At 41.5% G+C, this 18611-nt stretch overlaps 1 protein-coding gene across 5 annotated transcripts in view; it reads right to left on the bottom strand.

The window, feature by feature from the left end:
- COBL (cordon-bleu WH2 repeat protein) overlaps positions 1 to 18611 on the bottom strand; it is a 957553-nt gene that overhangs the window by 333990 nt on the left and 604952 nt on the right. For all 5 annotated transcript variants that reach the window (XM_077269351.1, XM_077269353.1, XM_077269349.1 and 2 more), the window contains one exon: positions 629 to 746. In XM_077269351.1, coding sequence (XP_077125466.1) covers positions 629 to 746 — 118 coding nt within the window. The remainder of the gene's footprint in view (positions 1 to 628; positions 747 to 18611) is intronic.

Raw genomic sequence — 18611 nt, 5'->3', positions numbered from 1 at the left:
TAAAAATGGTGCAATTATATACTGTTGACAATTTTCTTTTTTAAAGGTAAAGATTTTTTTAAAATTTGTCTCAAGACACATTCAAAGGTAGTTTTGAAACTATGCAAAACTATGCGAAAATCATACCTGCCTATCTAATGTGATCAATACAAACAACCATATTAAGCAATACATTTCCTCATTGCAATGTGTGGATGTAAACCAATAAAGCTAGGACTTGTACTATAAATGCAGGATCTTCTATAACAAGACAGCAGCTTCTTATAGACTTTAGATCACAGATAGTTTGGGAGTCTTTTGTAGACTGATCTAATTTAAACTTAACCTACATTAGTGCCCAAATTTAAAAAGCACCTGCAGTGCTACATTATAAAAAATACTAGTAAACTCTCTAAAATAAAGCAGTCTGAACATGGAGGAAGAGTACAAAAATACATCTTAAAATGCAGTTATGTCACTCATCAAACCTATAGGTCTAAAGATTGGCAACAATCTGAACAATCTGTAATCACATGCAATATACAGGTTATTTCACTGCATGCTCTACAAATAGGGGGCAAACAACACTGCAGTACATTTTTACAGCCAGTCGTTAGAACATGCTGTCTTCACAACTGTTACTACTTACCAGTGTAGCTTTTTCTGTTTTCCAAATCTTTATGTTTTTGATTTGGCATCTGAGAGGTTGGCGGTGGTGGAGCTCTTCTTTTCTTTTTCTGCTCTTCTTTTTGAACTGCAGCATATAGCTGAATGAAGAGAATCATTGTTTGAGAACTCACTTATAAAGCATCTAATTGTTCATTGACATTTTTATTCAAAAATAATAAAAACAAATTAAATGATTTTAAAGTAACTGCAAATAAAGTAACTGCAAATAACTGTATTCTCTTAAGTGTTAGAACGACCTGTATAATCTATTAGTGTATATAATACATTCCTCTCTTCTGTTCTAACAGCTCTTAAGCTACTGCATTCAATGTGATATTTTTCATGATTTTTAACTTGACCAAAGATGTGTTTAGCCCTGTGTTTCTAGACCAGGGCTTCTTGGAATCCTGACATTTCGTAGAGCAGAGGTGTCAAACTGCATTCCTCGAGGGCCACCAACAGGTCATGTTTTCAGGATTTCCTTAGCATTCCACAAGGTGCTGGAATCATTCTGTGCAGGTGATTAAATTATCACCTGTGCAATACAAGGAAATCCTGAAAACATGACCTGTTGGCGGCCCTCGAGGAATGCAGTTTGACACCTTTGTCGTAGAGCCTGGCTATGGGTTCCTCAAAGCACTGAATCAAGAGCAGTCATTTTAACAGTACAGTTGGTAAATTGATTTTTATAGAATTAAAGATGCTTGGCAAAGTAGTAAACACATGTCAGTCAGAATATAGTCCTAGCTGAGAATTTAAAGGGAATCTGTCACCCCAAAATTGGCCTATAAGCTAAGGCCACCGGCATCACGGGCTTATCTACAGCATTTTGTAATGCTGTAGATAAGCCCCCGATGTAACCTGCATGATAAGAAAAAGAAGTTAGATTAAACTCACCCAGGGGCGGTCCCGGTGCGGTCCAGTCTGATGGGCATCGCGGTCCGGGTCCAGCGCCTCCCATCTTTATACGATAATGTCCTCTTCTTTTCTTCCTGCTGCGGCTCCTGCGCAGGCGTACTTTGTCTGCCCAGTTGAGGGCAGAGCAAAGTACTGCAGTGCGCAGGCACCAGGAAAGGTCAGAGAGGCCCGGCGCCTGCGCACTGCAGTACTTTGCTCTGACCTCAACAGGTCAGACAAAGTACGCCTGCACAGGAGCTGCGGCAGGAAGACAAGAAGAGGACGACATCGTATGAACATGGGAGGCGCCGGACCCGGACCGCGACGCCCATCGGACCGGACTGCACCGGGACTGACCCTGGGTGATGTCGGTGGCCTTAGCTTAAAGGCCAATTTTGGGGTGACAGATTCCCTTTAAGAATACATATCACAATCTGTATGTTTTTGAGACTCTAACTCTAACTGTCTTAACTGTTGTTTCAGAAAATAACACATGTACATTGCCCCAAAGGTTGGATTCTGACCCTAACTTTTTTGTTCAAGTGTCTAATGTGCCTTTGCAAAGTTCATTGTAAAGTGAGGTGTCAATGTGAAGCACGCTTAGGTGTGATATTATAACATCAATCAATGATCCATCAAAAAAATTTGTGCCAAACGCATATATCACAAATCAATCTGTATCACTACATTCCCATGGCTTAGGGAAATTGAACAGAAAAAGCACATTTCTCCCAAATAAATTAAAATTATTGTTTTTATTACAAATTTCTAAAATACATACAACATTGAATACAAATCAAGACCTCAGATGTAAGATACACTTGGCTAATGAATCCTTTAACCACATATAAAAATCTCCTATTCCATTCTAATGATCAACACATGCTTCTATTAGGGGAGACTACCACACAATCCCAATCTCTGTATGTAATAAGACTGTATTTGACACATGAATTCTTGGTAGGAAGAACTGCTTAATTTTTTGAGCCAGAAGCAGTGTGAAAGACTGGTGGAAAGCATGCCAAGACGCATGAAAGCTTTGATTAAAAATCATGGTAATTCTACAAAATATTGATTTCTAAACTCTTTCTGAGTTAAAACATTAGTATTGTTGTTTCTAAATGATTATGATCTTGTTTTGTTTGCATTATTTGAGGTCTGAAAGCACTGTTTTTTTTATTTTGACCATTTTTCTTTGTAAGAAAAAAAAATTATTGCTTGGAAATTCGGAGACATATTTTCAGAAGTTTATAGAATAAATGAACAATTTACATTTTACTCAAAAATATACCCATAAAGACAAAAATCCTACAAACTGAACATTTTGTAGTGGTCTCTTAATTTTTGCCAGAGCTGTATATAAGAGGCTTGTCCAGTTAACACGCCATTCATGATAATATCTCATCCCTTGACGATGCCGATTATTCAGTGAAACATGTTCAGGGATTTAAGTTCTGTGTATGAGATCTCAGATTTTACACAAGTTATATCCACACGTTTCCTATTTTACATGAACTGATGGTAGTCTGGGATGCCTTCTATTTAATTACTAGTAAATCAATATGCTGTTTAAAGTTATATGGAATGTCTAACATTGGCTAATGTTGGTGTTTTAACCTATTAACCCATTGAGAATGTTCTATATATAAAAATGTTTCAGTGGATATAATAAAGGCTATCTTTTACTGGCCTGTTAGTGAGGTATATATAACTAATTGGTGTATACAACTAGTGGGGCTTTGCTCTTTCCAGGTAACTATATACTTTTTATGATATTTTCACTTATAGACAACAAAATGTGCTTTTTAGGTGTTACCCCATTTTCAACTACTATTTTAATGACAGTCCCCTACTGCAGTATTTACCACGTTACCTGTGACAGTCCATAAATTAATTCCATCAGAAATGTTTTCAGATTGAAAGTAATAGCTATCAGGATTTCGGGATATTACACATACATACACATACATTTAGTCTGCATTCAAGTGACATCTTATTAATAATTTATTAACTTGTTTTTAAATTGGTTTGCATACACGTGACCAAAAATGTGCTGCATTAGCCAAACCAAGAAGCCAAACCCCAATACACTTTAGAGATGTTTGATTCCCTTTACAAGTTAAAGTCCATTCAGACCATAGTGATCTATTTCAGAAATACCACCACGTTTGGCTGTACAAATTAATAATATAACACCCCCAGTAGTTGAGACGTGTGTGGAAAAGTTAAAGGATAGAACAGCAAGGAACCACAAAAAAAATTTGGCTCACATAGATGGCAGTAATATCATACATTGTATTTCACTCACAAGAACTCAAAAATACAGGTTTTTAACTCATGTACAAACTAAACACATCCTTTTTTGTAACTGATATTAAAATTTTAGGATACAAAACAAACATTTTTGCAAAATATCAATCTATTTGTTATAGATATAATCTCTATTCAATACTGCCCAGGCACTTTTGAGATACATTTTTCTCACCCAGCTTTTACCTGGTCCGTTTATTTTTTATTCTGTTTTCAATATGTCTATTTATATTGCGGAGTACCGCAAGATAAATTTAACCCATACAATGTATTGGACACGGTGAAGCTGCACGGTTTAATGAACACAAGCGGAATCACCTGTGTTCAAAAGCCAGCAGCGCTTTGGACGCAACAGACATGTGTAGCATCCAATCTGCAGCGTCCAGCTGTTACAGCATAGTGGATGGGATTTCAAGAAATCCTATGTCCACTCTATGTCCACAGATACCTGCGGAGTCTTTCCAGATCACAGCATGTCAATTTATCTTGTTGAGACGCGAGCCTCCGCAAGAGAAATTCACCCATCCAACTTATTGGACATGGTGAATCCCCGCAGTTCAATGATCACAGAGGATTCACCTGCGTTCAATAGATGGAAGTGCTTTGGACACAGCAGACACATGCTGCGCCCAAAGGGCTGCTGATTCCAGACCATAGGAACATACCCTAAGAAAATAAATCAAACGGTGAATTTCAAGAAAAAATTCAAATTCATTTGAATTCTGCTTGTGTCAGTGCAGTCTGTGGCCCCATCAGGGATTTAGGTGAATCCTATTTTAGGGGGATTCAGGCAGAAGCACAGTGTGAACAGGGCTTAATATACTATGGTATGGAATAGTGCAGTCTATTATACTATTCCACGTTATCCCAGTACAGCAGCCAGACACAGACACTGGCCAGAAATATTGTCTGTGTGCCATCCGTGTTTAACATGGAAAGTATGTGAGAAACTTTGTAATTTAATTTCCCATACCCATACTGGAAAAACACGGATGGCACATGGATGACACACTGATTGAAAACACTGGTGACACCGATAACACGTACATGTTTTCTATGGACATGTGAAGGGGGCCTAACAGTGTTTGTGTAATATTTCAAGATTGGGGGCCCCACTTTGAATTTTGCCTAGGGCCCTAATTTGTCTAAAACTGGCCCTGGCTCTATGCTGAGAACGTACAATGGGGTTTCCATCCAAATCTCCGAATGACGTGATTCAGATAAAATGTAAAGTACTGGGCACGCCAATCAAATTAATATTTTATTTATAAAGCAATCCACAAAATGCTATCCATATCTATCCTCATTAGCAATTTGAGTTTGAGAAAGACCCATATGTGGCGTCGAAACGTTAAATTTTGTAGATTGTCTTATAACTAAAATATTCATCTGAATGCAAATTTGGAGTGCCGGGTACTTGACATTACTGGTCATATGGACTGGAACACTTATTCATGTACCACATTGTGAGAGTGCCATATATCCATTTTAGTGATTCAGATGAAACCCCCAATGGAACCATTCACTATAATGAGGCAGCAAAGTTACTCTGGACTCCATTTGGCCTTTTCAGAAGTGCACAAAACTGTGGCTGACCACCCTTTTATGCATGCCTAAAAAGACAGACACACGGATCATAGGCCAGGCAGCATTCATAATGTCTCCATCTGCCTCATTATAAGGAATCTTTCGCCAGGGGTTCCGTGTGAATCACGTATTTCAGAGATTAACAAGGGGAACCCGGTGTAAGCATCAGTGCAGTGCACAGGGTAAATGTGAGCCGAGCCTAACTGCGATCTTTGGGAGGCAGAATGACCAAATCAGTAGTAGGTGAAGAATTGGTTTTATTTACTTTTTACGCTTTTCCTTGTGATTATTTATGTATTCGGATTGGTCCGATTACAGCTATACCAAATTTATATTTTTTTCTGTTTGGATGCTATCACACACTAAGAGACAATATTTTTTGCAAAAACAAGTTTTTTGCATCTCCATATTTTAAGAGCTATAACTTTTCCATATTTCGTCTGACAGTCATGTGAATGCTTGATTTTTGCAGGATGAGTGCCGTTTTTATTAGTACGATTCTCGGTCACATGAAAGCTATCAAAAATGGCACATGATGACATTTTTGATAGCATTCTATTCCGATTTTTGGGAGGCTTTGCATTTTTCCTTGTTAAAAACCATTCTGTTAGTTGCTGCCCACTGCTCCAGTTTATTTATATATTTTTGAATCCTCTATCTCTTCTCTAGTATCACTTCAGGAGCCCCTTATAAAATAAATACAATCTACGCTCATCTTCCTTAACAGCGCCTTTTCAGCAATGTTGGCACTGTCTTCAGGTATTCCAGAAGAACGATTCCTATTAAATGAGCTGAACTGAGGATGAAACCCGTATGCCTCGAAAAATGGGGACTTACCAGTAGACTCATGACAACGATTATTTACCTATTCAGCTAGAGGTAAGTAGGTAACCCAATCCTCCTGATTCTCAGACATTCTGGTCAGTTTGCCCATTAGACCGCGAGTGAAAAACTGAAGCGAACGACAGGTAGATCACCAAACGAGTGCAAAACGCCCTCCAAAATTTGGAAATAAACTGCACCCCCCGATCAGACACAATATCCATAGGGATAACATGTAATTTTACACTCTCACTGATGAAAATTTGTGCCAAGGTTTTAGCATTAGGTAAAGTGGGTAGCATAATAAAATGTGACATCTTACTGAATCTGTCCACCAGGACCAAAATTACACAGGTAGATCAGTGATAAAATTGACCGATACATGAGTCCAAGGTCTACTGAGAATTGCCAATGGTTGGAGAGACCCAGATGGACGGGTATGAGAGGTTTTAGAGCGCGCACAGACACTGCTGGTGGCTACATATTCCCGGACATCCTGATGTACCCATGACCACCAAAAATGTTGAGTAAGAAGATCCGTGGTGGCTTTAATACTGGGATGTCCGGTCAAGACTGATTTATGATGTTCACTAAGAACTCTCAGACAGAGATTCATAGGTACACTTTCCCTAATGGACAGGCAGCTGGTGCAACCCCTTGAGAATCAACAACCTCTTTTTCAAGATTGGAGCATATAGATGCAATAACCTCCCCCTTTTTTAGCATAGAAACTGGTTCACAATTATCTTCACTGTTGTGAATTCCGTTCTCGGGCTCCCTCCTGTGGTCGTGAATGGTACTTTGGTGAGTTCTGTCCTTGGACACCCTCTGGTGGCTTTAAGTGGAACTGCTGATCTTTGAGGTTGGCTTTCTCAGCTGCCCTCGTTTATTGCTGCTGCTGGCTTCCCTATTTAACTCTGCCCAGGTCGTTAATTCATGCCAGCTGTCAATGTCTCAGTACTGGTTCAGATCTCTCTTGGATTTCTCAGATGACCTGTCTACTCCAGCAGAAGCTAAGTCCTCGCTAGTCCATTTGCTGTTTATTGGTTTTTGAATATATTTCTCAGTACATGCTATGTTTCTAGTCCAGCTTGCTATTATGATATTTCCTTGCTAGCTGGAAGCTCTAGGGGTGCAGAGCTGCACCTCCACATCGTGAGTCGGTGTGGAGGTCTTTTTGCACACTCTGCGTAGTTTTTGTAGTTTTTAATACTGACCGCATAGTTCCCTTTCCTATCCTCTGTCGGTCTAGAGAAGATTCGGCCTCCTTTGCTAAAATCTGTTTCATTCCTGTGTTTGTTACTTCCTCTTAACTCACAGTCAATATTTGTGGGGGGCTACCTCTACTTTGGGGAATTTCTCTGAGGCAAGGTAGGCTACTATTTCTATCTTTAGGGGTAGTTAGCTCTTAGGCTGTGAAGAGGCGTCTAGGGAGAGTTAGGTACGCTCCACGGCTATTTCTAGTGTGTGTGATAGGATTAGGGATTGCGGTCAGTATAGTTACCACTTCCTCAGAGCTTGTCCCAGGTTTTTCCATTTTAACCATCAGGTCATTTCGGGTGCTCCTAACCACCAGGTCCATAACAGTACAGCTGGCCAACAAAGTGTTAATGCATCTCAAAAGAGGGAAAAGAGAAGTTCTGAGTCAATTTTTTTTTCTTTGCTGCTTGTTTTGTCTTTCTTTTCCCCTTAATCTCTGGGTGGTTCAGGACTCAGGAGTAGATATGGATATTCAGGGTTTGTCCTCTTGTGTGGATCAAGTCGCTGTTAGGGTACAGAGTATTCAAGATTATGTAGTTCAGAATCCGATGTTAGAGCCTAGAATTCCAATTCTTGATTTGTTTTCTGGGGATAGATCTAAATTTTTGAATTTCAAAAATAATTGCTGTTTCTTGCTCTGAAACCCCGCTCTTTTGGTGACCCCATTCAGCAAGTAAAGATTGTTATTTCTTTGTTGCGTGGTGACCCGCAAGACTGGGCATTCTCCCTTGAGCCAGGAAATCCTGCATTGCTTAATGTAGATGCATTTTTTCTAGCGCTTGGATTGCTTTATGACGAACCTAATTCTGTGGATCAGGCAGAAAAGATCTTGCTGACTCTATGTCAGGGTCAGGATGAAGCAGAAGTATATTGCCAGAAATTTAGAAAGTGGTCTGTGCTTACACAATGGAATGAGTGTGCCCTGGCAGCAATTTTCAGAAAGGGTCTTTCTGAAGCCCTTAAAGATGTTATGGTGGGGTTCCCCACGCCTGCTGGTCTGAATGAATCAATGTCCTTGGCCATACAGATTGATCGGCGTTTGCGCGAGCGCAAAGTTGTGCACCATTTGGCGGTGTCCTCTGAGCAAAGGCCTGAGCCTATGCAATGTGATAGGACTTTGACCAGAGCTGAACGGCAAGAACACAGACGTCAGAATGGGCTGTGTTTTTACTGTGGTGACTCTTCTCATGCTATCTCTGATTGTCCTAAGCGCACTAAGAGGTTCGCTGGGTCTGTCACCATTAGTACTGTGCAGCCTAAATTTCTCTTATCTGTTACTCTGATTTGCTCATTGTCGTCCTACTCCATTATGGCATTTGTGGATTCGGGCGCTGCTCTGAATTTGATGGACTTGGAGTTTGCCAGGCGCTGTGGTTTTTTCTTGGAGCCTTTGCAGATTTCTATTCCCTTAAGGGGGATTGATGCTACGCCATTGGCCAAGAATAAACCTCAGTACTGGACTCAGCTGACCATGCGCATGGCTCCCGCACATCAGGAAAATATTCGCTTTTTGGTGTTGCATAATTTGCATGATGTTGTCGTTTTGGGTTTGCCATGGTTACAGGTTCATAATCCAGTACTGGATTGGAAATCAATGTCTGTGTCTAGTTGGGGTTGTCAAGGGATACATACTGATGTTCCTTTGATGTCAATTTCTTCTTCCACTCCTTCTGAAGTCCCTGAGTTTTTGTCGGATTACCAGGATGTATTTAATGAGCCCAAGTCCAGTGCCCTACCTCCTCATAGGGACTGTGATTGCGCTATTAATTTGATTCCTGGTAGTAAGTTCCCTAAGGGCCGACTGTTTAATTTATCTGTGCCAGAACATGCCGCCATGCGGAGTTATGTAAAGGAGTCCTTGGAGAAAGGACATATTCGCCCGTCTTCGTCACCGTTGGGAGCAGGGTTCTTTTTTGTGGCCAAGAAGGATGGCTCTCTGAGACCCTGTATAGATTACCGCCTTCTCAATAAAATCACGGTCAAATTTCAGTACCCTTTGCCTCTGTTGTCTGATTTGTTTGCTCGGATTAAGGGGGCTAGTCGGTTTACCAAGATTGACCTTCGAGGAGCGTATAATCTTGTGCGTATTAAACAGGGCGATGAATGGAAAACAGCATTTAATTCGCCAGAGGGCCATTTTGAGTATCTGGTGATGCCATTCGGGCTTTCTAATGCTCCATCTGTGTTTCAGTCCTTTATGCACGACATCTTCCGGAAGTATCTGGATAGGTTCATGATTGTATATTTGGATGATATTTTGGTCTTTTCGGATGATTGGGAGTCTCATGTAAGGCAGGTCAGGATGGTGTTCCAGGTTCTTCATGCTAATTCGTTGTTTGTGAAGGGGTCTAAATGCCTCTTTGGAGTTCAGAAGGTTTCCTTTTTGGGCTTCATTTTTTTCCCTTCTACTATCGAGATGGACCCTGTTAAAGTTCAGGCCATTTATGATTGGACTCAACCTACATCTGTGAAGAGAGTCTTCAGAAGTTCCTGGGCTTTGCTAATTTTTACCGTCGCTTCATCGCTAATTTTTCTAGTGTGGTTAAGCCTTTGACTGATTTGACGAAGAAAGGCGCTGATGTGGTGAACTGGTCCCCTGCGGTCGTTGAGGCTTTTCAGGAGCTTAAACGTCGTTTTACTTCGGCCCCTGTGTTGCGTCAGCCAGATGTTTTGCTCCCTTTTCAGGTCGAGGTTGATGCTTCTGAGATTGGGGCAGGGGCTGTTTTGTCTCAGAGAAGTTCTGATGGCTCTTTGATGAAGCCGTGTGCTTTCTTTTCTAGAAAGTTTTCGCCTGCTGAGTGTAATTATGATGTCGGCAATCGGGAGTTGTTGGCTATGAAGTGGGCATTCGAGGAGTGGCGACATTGGCTTGAGGGAGCCAAACATCGCGTGGTGGTCTTGACTGATCACAAGAATCTGACTTACCTCGAGTCCGCCAAGAGGTTGAATCCTAGACAGGCTCGATGGTCACTGTTTTTCTCCTGTTTCGATTTTGTGGTCTCATACCTTCTGGGATCTAAGAATGTGAAGGCTGATGCCCTTTCTAGGAGTTTTTTGCCTGATTCGCCGGGAGTCTCTGAGCCAGCTGGTATTCTCAAAGAGGGGGTGATTTTGTCTGCCATCTCCCCTGATTTGCGGCGGGTGCTGCAGGAGTTTCAGGCTGATAGACCTGACCGCTGTCCTGTGGAGAAACTGTTTGTCCCTGATAGATGGACTAGTAGGGTTATTTCTGAGGTTCATTGTTCGGTATTGGCTGGTCATCCTGGGATTTTTGGTACCAGAGATTTGGTTGCTAGGTCCTTTTGGTGGCCTTCCTTGTCACAGGATGTGCGTTCTTTTGTGCAGTCCTGTGGGACTTGTGCTCATGCCAAACCTTGCTGTTCTCGTGCCAGTGGGTTGCTTTTGCCTTTGCCTGTCCCGAAGAGGCCCTGGACGCATATTTCCATGGATTTCATTTCTGATCTTCCTGTCTCTCAAAGGATGTCTGTCATCTGGGTGGTTTGTGATCGGTTTTCTAAGATGGTCCATTTGGTACCCTTGCCTAAATTGCCTTCCTCCTCTGATTTGGTTCCATTATTTTTTCAGCATGTGGTTCGTTTGCATGGCATTCCGGAGAACATTGTGTCGGACAGAGGTTCCCAGTTTGTTTCTAGGTTTTGGCGGTCCTTTTGTGCTAAGATGGGCATTGATTTGTCTTTTTCTTCAGCGTTCCATCCTCAGACAAATGGCCAAACCGAACAAACTAATCAGACCTTGGAGACCGATCTGAGATGCTTTGTCTCTGCTGATCAGGATGATTGGGTGACCTTCTTGCCATTGGCCGAGTTCGCCCTTAATAATCGGGCTAGTTCTGCTACTTTGGTTTCGCCTTTTTTTTGTAATTCTGGTTTTCATCCTCGTTTTTCTTCAGGGCAGGTTGAGCCTTCTGACTGTCCTGGTGTGGATTCTATAGTGGACAGGTTGCAGCAAATGGTCCTGTGTTGGTCCCCAACTTCGTGTTGGGGATTTGGTTTGGTTGTCTTCTCGTTTTGTTCCTATGAAGGTTTCTTCTCCTAAGTTCAAGCCTCATTTCATTGGTCCTTATAAGATTTCTGAAATTATCAATCCTGTGTCGTTTCGTTTCGCCCTTCCAGCTTCTTTTGCCATCCATAATGTGTTCCATAGGTCGTTGTTGCGGAGATATGTGGCGCCTATGGTTCCTTCCGTTGATCCTCCTGCTCCGGTGTTGGTTGAGGGGGAGTTGGAGTATGTGGTGGAGAAGATTTTAGATTCTCGTATTTCGAGACGGAAGCTTCAGTACCTGGTTAAATGGAAGGGCTATGGTCAGGAGGATAATTCCTGGGTTGTTGCCTCCGATGTCCATGCTGCCGATTTGGTTCGTGCCTTTCATTTGGCTCGTCCTGATTGGCCTGGGGGCTCTGGTGAGGGTTCGGTGACCCCTCCTCAAGGGGGGGTACTGTTGTGAATTCCGTTCTCGGGCTCCCTCCTGTGGTCGTGAATGGTACTTTGGTGAGTTCTGTCCTTGGACACCCTCTGGTGGCTTTAAGTGGAACTGCTGATCTTTGAGGTTGGCTTTCTCAGCTGCCCTCGTTTATTGCTGTTGCTGGATTCCCTATTTAACTCTGCCCAGGTCGTTAATTCATGCCAGCTGTCAATGTCTCAGTACTGGTTCAGATCTCTCTTGGATTTCTCAGATGACCTGTCTACTCCAGCAGAAGCTAAGTCCTCGCTAGTCCATTTGCTGTTTATTGGTTTTTGAATATATTTCTCAGTACATGCTATGTTTCTAGTCCAGCTTGCTATTATGATATTTCCTTGCTAGCTGGAAGCTCTAGGGGTGCAGAGCTGCACCTCCACACCGTGAGTCAGTGTGGAGGTCTTTTTGCACACTCTGCGTGGTTTTTGTAGTTTTTAATACTGACCGCATAGTTCCCTTTCCTATCTTCTTTCTGTCTAGAGAAGATTCGGCCTCCTTTGCTAAAATCTGTTTCATTCCTGTGTTTACTTCCTCTTAACTCACAGTCAATATTTGTGGGGGGCTACCTCTACTTTGGGGAATTTCTCTGAGGCAAGGTAGGCTACTATTTCTATCTTTAGGGGTAGTTAGCTCTTAGGCGGTGAAGAGGCGTTTAGGGAGAGTTAGGTACGCTCCACGGCTATTTCTAGTGTGTGTGATAGGATTAGGGATTGCGGTCAGTATAGTTACCACTTCCTCAGAGCTTGTCCCAGGTTTTTCCATTTTAACCATCAGGTCATTTCGGGTGCTCCTAACCACCAGGTCCATAACACTTCACCCCCAGGAAAACCGCAAGATAAGGCATTCGCCTTAATGTTCTTGTTCCCCGGCCTACATGTAACAAAAAAGTTAAACCTAGTGAAGAACAATGCCCATCTTTCCTGTCCCCAACTCTAGGGGTGCCCTATGTTGCCCTGATCCCCAGATTACTTCTGATCGTGAAGATGCCAGGGCCATGCACCTTTGCTTAGCTCAGTCTGTATCCTTCCCCCACCCCAGGGAAGAGTGGAGTAGTATTGTACCATTATATACTAGCCAGACTAAAAATGTAATACAAACAGGGAAAAAGGAAATTTCCAATCCTACAAATATACACACATAAACAACAGAGGCAAACACTGGTGAAAGATGAGGTTAAACCAAAGTAGAAGAAGAAAGGGAATTATCACACACTCAAAACCTTGCAACAGTCACAGATAAATCCACCAAATGCCGTCTCCAATAACAACCACCAACAACCACCAGCCATGCAGCATAAATTAGCTCTGACAATGAGTGCTAGCCAGAGCCCGGGTGGGAGTGGATAACAGTGCACAGCTGAGAGTCATAAAGCTTCCAGGAGCTCTCAACTGAGCAGATTAACCCCTGCACTGTCAAAAGAAATTTACACTGTTTAATATGAAGCTGAAGTGCTTCTGATCAGTGCAGGAGTACGCGAAATCAGAAGCTGCAGTCTTCTGGCTCCCCTCTGTCGCAGTAAACTCGTGACACTATTTAATTAAACTGCAAAATTGTGGCCGAGTTGCTGTGGCTCCTGAATGCTTTCATTTTTGTGTAATAGCATTCACAGTTAATCGTTGAAGGGAAGAGATTTGTGTTACAACATATTGCAACATCACATATTGCAAGAGTGACATAATTTTACAGTACGATGCTGAAAATCAGTGAGTGCTTTGGATTGACCCATTCTTTTCTAAATGTTTGGAAAGGTAGACTGCATTGCTATGTGCTTGATTTCATACACTGTTAGTTTTGGAACTAAATGAAAAACCTGATTAAATGATTATGATGTATATTTGCATATGTCTGTGGACAATCAAAATCTAACTTATGAACCTTGCATTATAAAATAAGTGACTAAGTACTACAGGCAGAACCCCTATGTCCTAGTTTTGGGATTTTCTTTCACAGATCAAATCACTATCTCAGGAAGTGATCTAGCATTTCTAGCTCCTGGGTACCTGGGAAATTGAAGTCAGGATAAACAGAGCAATGAGTTACAGACATGGCTGGTAGACCTTGATTCAGTAAACTCTGAAGGATCCAATGGGAACTGTAATTTCATTACAATTATATTGAATGGCATGGAAATCTGACATACATGAGACATTATTACAGACATAGTATTAAAGAAGTTGTCTTCAGTTTTTAAATGGGTAAAATTGCAAAGTTCTTGCAAAAATAAGCAACTTTGCAATTCACCTTTTATTAAAAATCCTCTTCATGTACCAAAGCAAGGCGTATGCAATGATTACAGGCTCTGTTCTCCTGAGTCTGCTAACGTAGATATAAAGCTGGCTGGATCGTTGGATCCTGTTCCCCTCGGTACCCTTGTACTTCTTCCAAGCTGCACACAAAATATAAATCAACACAATATCCATAAAAACTCAAAAGCGGCTGAAATCATGTATTAAAAATCAGAATTGGCGGCTAAGTACAGTAATCAAAGGAAGAAGATACCTGAACCGGCTAAATGGAGGTGCAAAATCAAGATACCTGAACCGGCTAAATGGAGGTGCAAAATCAAAGGAATTTTTTTGTTCTTCGTTTTCAATCCTTACCAGGCGGTATTACCCTATGGCACTAATCTAAAAGTCTAAGCACCTTAATATGTTGTTGAGAATGTTTTCTTACATGGACAGTGGCCATATTGGAAGAACCAAGTGGGGATACTAGTATTTTGTGGCTAAAAATTCATGTAGCGAAAAGAGACTTCACACTTTACAACCCCAGAGGAGAGACACTTATATGAATGTTTGTTTGTCTTAAAGGGGTTGTCCACTACTTGTATAACCCATCTGCGCTGCATTGTCGCTGTGGTGGTGGTCAGCGCACGGCTCCGCTTCATTAGGGCGATAGGGACCCACTAAGAAGTTCACCGTGAAGTGGCAGTGGGCTTCATACAGTCTGATCAGAATGTTAAACTGAGAACCTCATGTTCAGTTATACATACATTTTTGCCTAGCGGCATTAGCTCAATGTATGATTTTTGGAAGTGCTGTTCATGCTCTCTTTTTTTGGTGTATAGCATGTTATTTCCCCTTTCTTGGACCAGTACTCCTCCCATTTGGGATAGGTGATTTTAAATTAGGAGACTACAAGGAAAAGGGTCTAGCACATTTTTGCTCTCACTGGAGAGCTTGAGGAAGGTGAGTTTCAATGCTTCTTTGTGTGCGGGTGTGGTGTGGGTGCTGTGTGGTGGTCAATGTTGCTGTGGTTTTGTGCTGTGGGGCAGCGTGGATTGGAGTCATGGGGACTCACTCTTGCAGCATGGGCACTGTGAGGCACCAGGCCATCCACCCTGCCAGTGCACTGTTGCTGCGGCGGTGGACGGCGCACAGCTCCGCTCTATTAGGACGATAGGGACCGACTAAGAGGTTCGCCATGAAGTGGCAGTGGCCTTCATAGGGTCTGATGAGAAGGTTAAACTGAGAACCTCATGTTCAGTTATATACAAATTTTTGCCTAGTGGCATTAGATCAATGTATGATTTTTGGAGGTGCGATTCTTGCTCTTATTTTTTTGGTGTATAACCCCTTCTCAATCCACTTATACCCCGCTACTCCCCAGCCTCTCCCCTCTGTCAATCCCTTCACTGGCACCCCATTACCCAGAGACTCCCATTCAAAACCCTAACCATGGCATACAAAGCCATCCACAAACTGTCTCCTCCATACATCTGTGACCTAGTCTACTGTACTTACCTGCACGCAACCTCTGATTCTCACAAGATCTCCCTCTCTACTCCCCTCTTATCTGCTGTCCCCACAATCGCATACAAGATTTCTCCCACGCATCCTCCCTACTCTGGAACTCTCTACCCCAACATATCAGACTCTCACCTACCATGGAAACCTACAAAAGGAACCTGAAGACCTTCCTCTTCTGACAAGCACACAGCCTGCAGTAACCACCAAACCGCTATATGACCAGCTCTACCCTCACCTTCTGTATCCTTACCCATCCCTTGTACAGTAGATTGTGAGATGCAAGATTATTATGTCATGCAATCCCAGCAGCCAAAGACATCCACAGGAAGTCAGAGAGCATCAACAACTCTCTCTTCCTCCGGATGTCTGATTTGTCCAAAGGAGGGGAGAGTGAAATGGCTGATGATTGACTGCAGGGAGATCCATCTCCAACACGACTGGAACGGTGTTCGCACTGCAGATGAGCATAGAAGTTATAAGTTATTATTTTATAAGGGAAAAACATGGTAATTGAGAAGGGGTTGTCCAGTGACAACCCCTTTAACATTTTCATTTTTCTATCAACATAGCCATATAGTGACTTTTTTTTGTGGGACAAAGTGTGATTTTGAATGACACCATTCACTTTTTCATACAATGTGCTGAAAAACTGCAAAAACATTCCAATGCCTTAACTGTTTTAACTGTGCATTCACTGAGCAGTAAAATGACTTTGGTTATCAAGAAGACTCCCACAAAAAAGTGTTAAGGATCACACCAACTTGGCTAAAAAGACTAGATTTACAAACAGGGAGGAGGCCATATCTCAGTATTGGTGAGGTACAGAAACAAAGGAAAAACAAAGCCAAATTCACAAGAACAGCGGTATTTACACCAGGTGAAGAAATTACCGTACATATTAGGCTACTTTCACACATCAGGTTTTTGCCCTCAGGCACAATCCGGCGAGTTTTGAAAAAAACATTTTTTTTTTCAGGCGGATCCGTTTTTTCTCATAGAGTTGTATTAGCACTGGATTGCGCCTGATGGTCACACATTTCATCCGTTTTTTGCCGGATCCGTCAAAAAAGCTGTTTCCGGCGGATGGAGAAAACGTTCAGAGGAAGGTTTTTTTCTGCCCGGCGAAAAAACGCCCCGCGACTGATCCGGCAAAAAAATCCATTGCATCAGTTTTATCACAATTTGCAACGGATCCGTTTTTTAAAAAATTTGCCGGATGCTGTCTGACGGCAAAAAACTGATGTGTGAAAGTAGTCTTAATGACAAGTAACAGCTGTTCTTTAAGGGGGTTGTCCAGGCATGGGGCTCAAGTCTGCAGTCACTCTATGTGACTGAATACTGATGAATCCTAACAGCGTACACATTGCATCCTGTCTGAGGAGCTACTGGCACCATAGAATCCTGACAACGCACACTGTGAGGATTCACAAGTCTGCAGTCACACAGAGTGACTGCAGACTTGAGCCCTAAAACTGGACAACCTTTTTAATATTTAGTAATTCACATGAGAACCAAGAAACAAAAGGATAAGAACTATTATTCTATTTTCAGGACTTTACTAAGCACAATCCCAATGTACCAAAATACACCCATTGTTATAAAAGGCAACAAACAACAGAACTTTCTCATTGTATCATATTGCATGGATTTATGTTACTATGTATGATCCTTATGATGACTATAAAAGGCCTTTAACAGTTAAGATAAAAAAGTTCCTAAACAAAGAACTCTCCTTTATACCATGTATCTGACTTCTATTATAGTATTATTTGCTATGATAGTACTCTTACTCTGTATAAATAAGGTATTGGGAGTGCTAGAATTGAATGGCTTCACATAACCGTGTCTATCCAAATCAACTATATAATTCACAGCTTGTGGAAGGCAAGCATAGCTTCTTTCAGTAGCTGCTGCAACCTGATAATATTTTATGTATGCAGGCCAAACAAAACCTGAAATAAGTATGTTTTCACCCTGGCCTTAAGAACCCCCAGACATTATAGTGGAGTGGAAGACTCAGGACAAGCATAAGTGTACATCTAAAGTATTGAAAATTTGAAAAGAGTTAATTATGTCTATGTATCGAAATCAGCAGATTTCTATTACATTTTTAATACCGTACATAAAATATAATCAACTATATATTATATATATATATATATATATATATATATATATACATACATACATACACGGTATATCATATACGTTGTCATATACATATATAAAATACACACATATATATATATATATATATATATATATATATATATATATATACACATACACACACACACGGCGGGTGAAATAAGTATTGAGCATTTCATCAATTCTCTGAGTGAATGTATTTCTAAAGGTGCTATTGACATGAAATTCTCACAAAATGTCGGTATATATAAACATAACTACTCACCTCCATAAAGTCAGCACTTTGTGGAGCCTCGTTTTGCGGTAATTACAGCTGCAAGTAACTCTGGATAATTCTCTATGAGGTTTCCACATCCTGCCACTGCTATTTATGCCCATCCCTCAAGGGAGATGGTTTCCTCTGGTGAACAGCAAATTTCACGTCTTACCAGATTCTCAATTGGATTAAGGTCTGGGCTTTGACTAGGCCACTCCAAAACATTTACACATTTCTCCTTAAACCACTCGAGTGTTGCTTTAGCAATATGCTTTGGGTTTTGTTTTGTTGAAAGGAAAACCTCTGTCCCAGTCTCAAATCACTGGCAGAATGAAAAAGGTTTTGCTCAAGAAAATCCCTCTATTTCACACCATCCATGTTCCGTTTGACTAGGACCCATTTTCCCTGTCCCTGATGCAGAAAAATATCCCCACAGCATGATACTGCCACCATGTTT

The sequence above is a fragment of the Ranitomeya variabilis genome, chromosome 6 (genome assembly GCF_051348905.1).
Source record: "Ranitomeya variabilis isolate aRanVar5 chromosome 6, aRanVar5.hap1, whole genome shotgun sequence".
In the NCBI taxonomy this organism is placed as follows: Eukaryota; Metazoa; Chordata; class Amphibia; order Anura; family Dendrobatidae; genus Ranitomeya; species Ranitomeya variabilis.
This window is presented reverse-complemented; position numbering and strand designations above follow the sequence as displayed.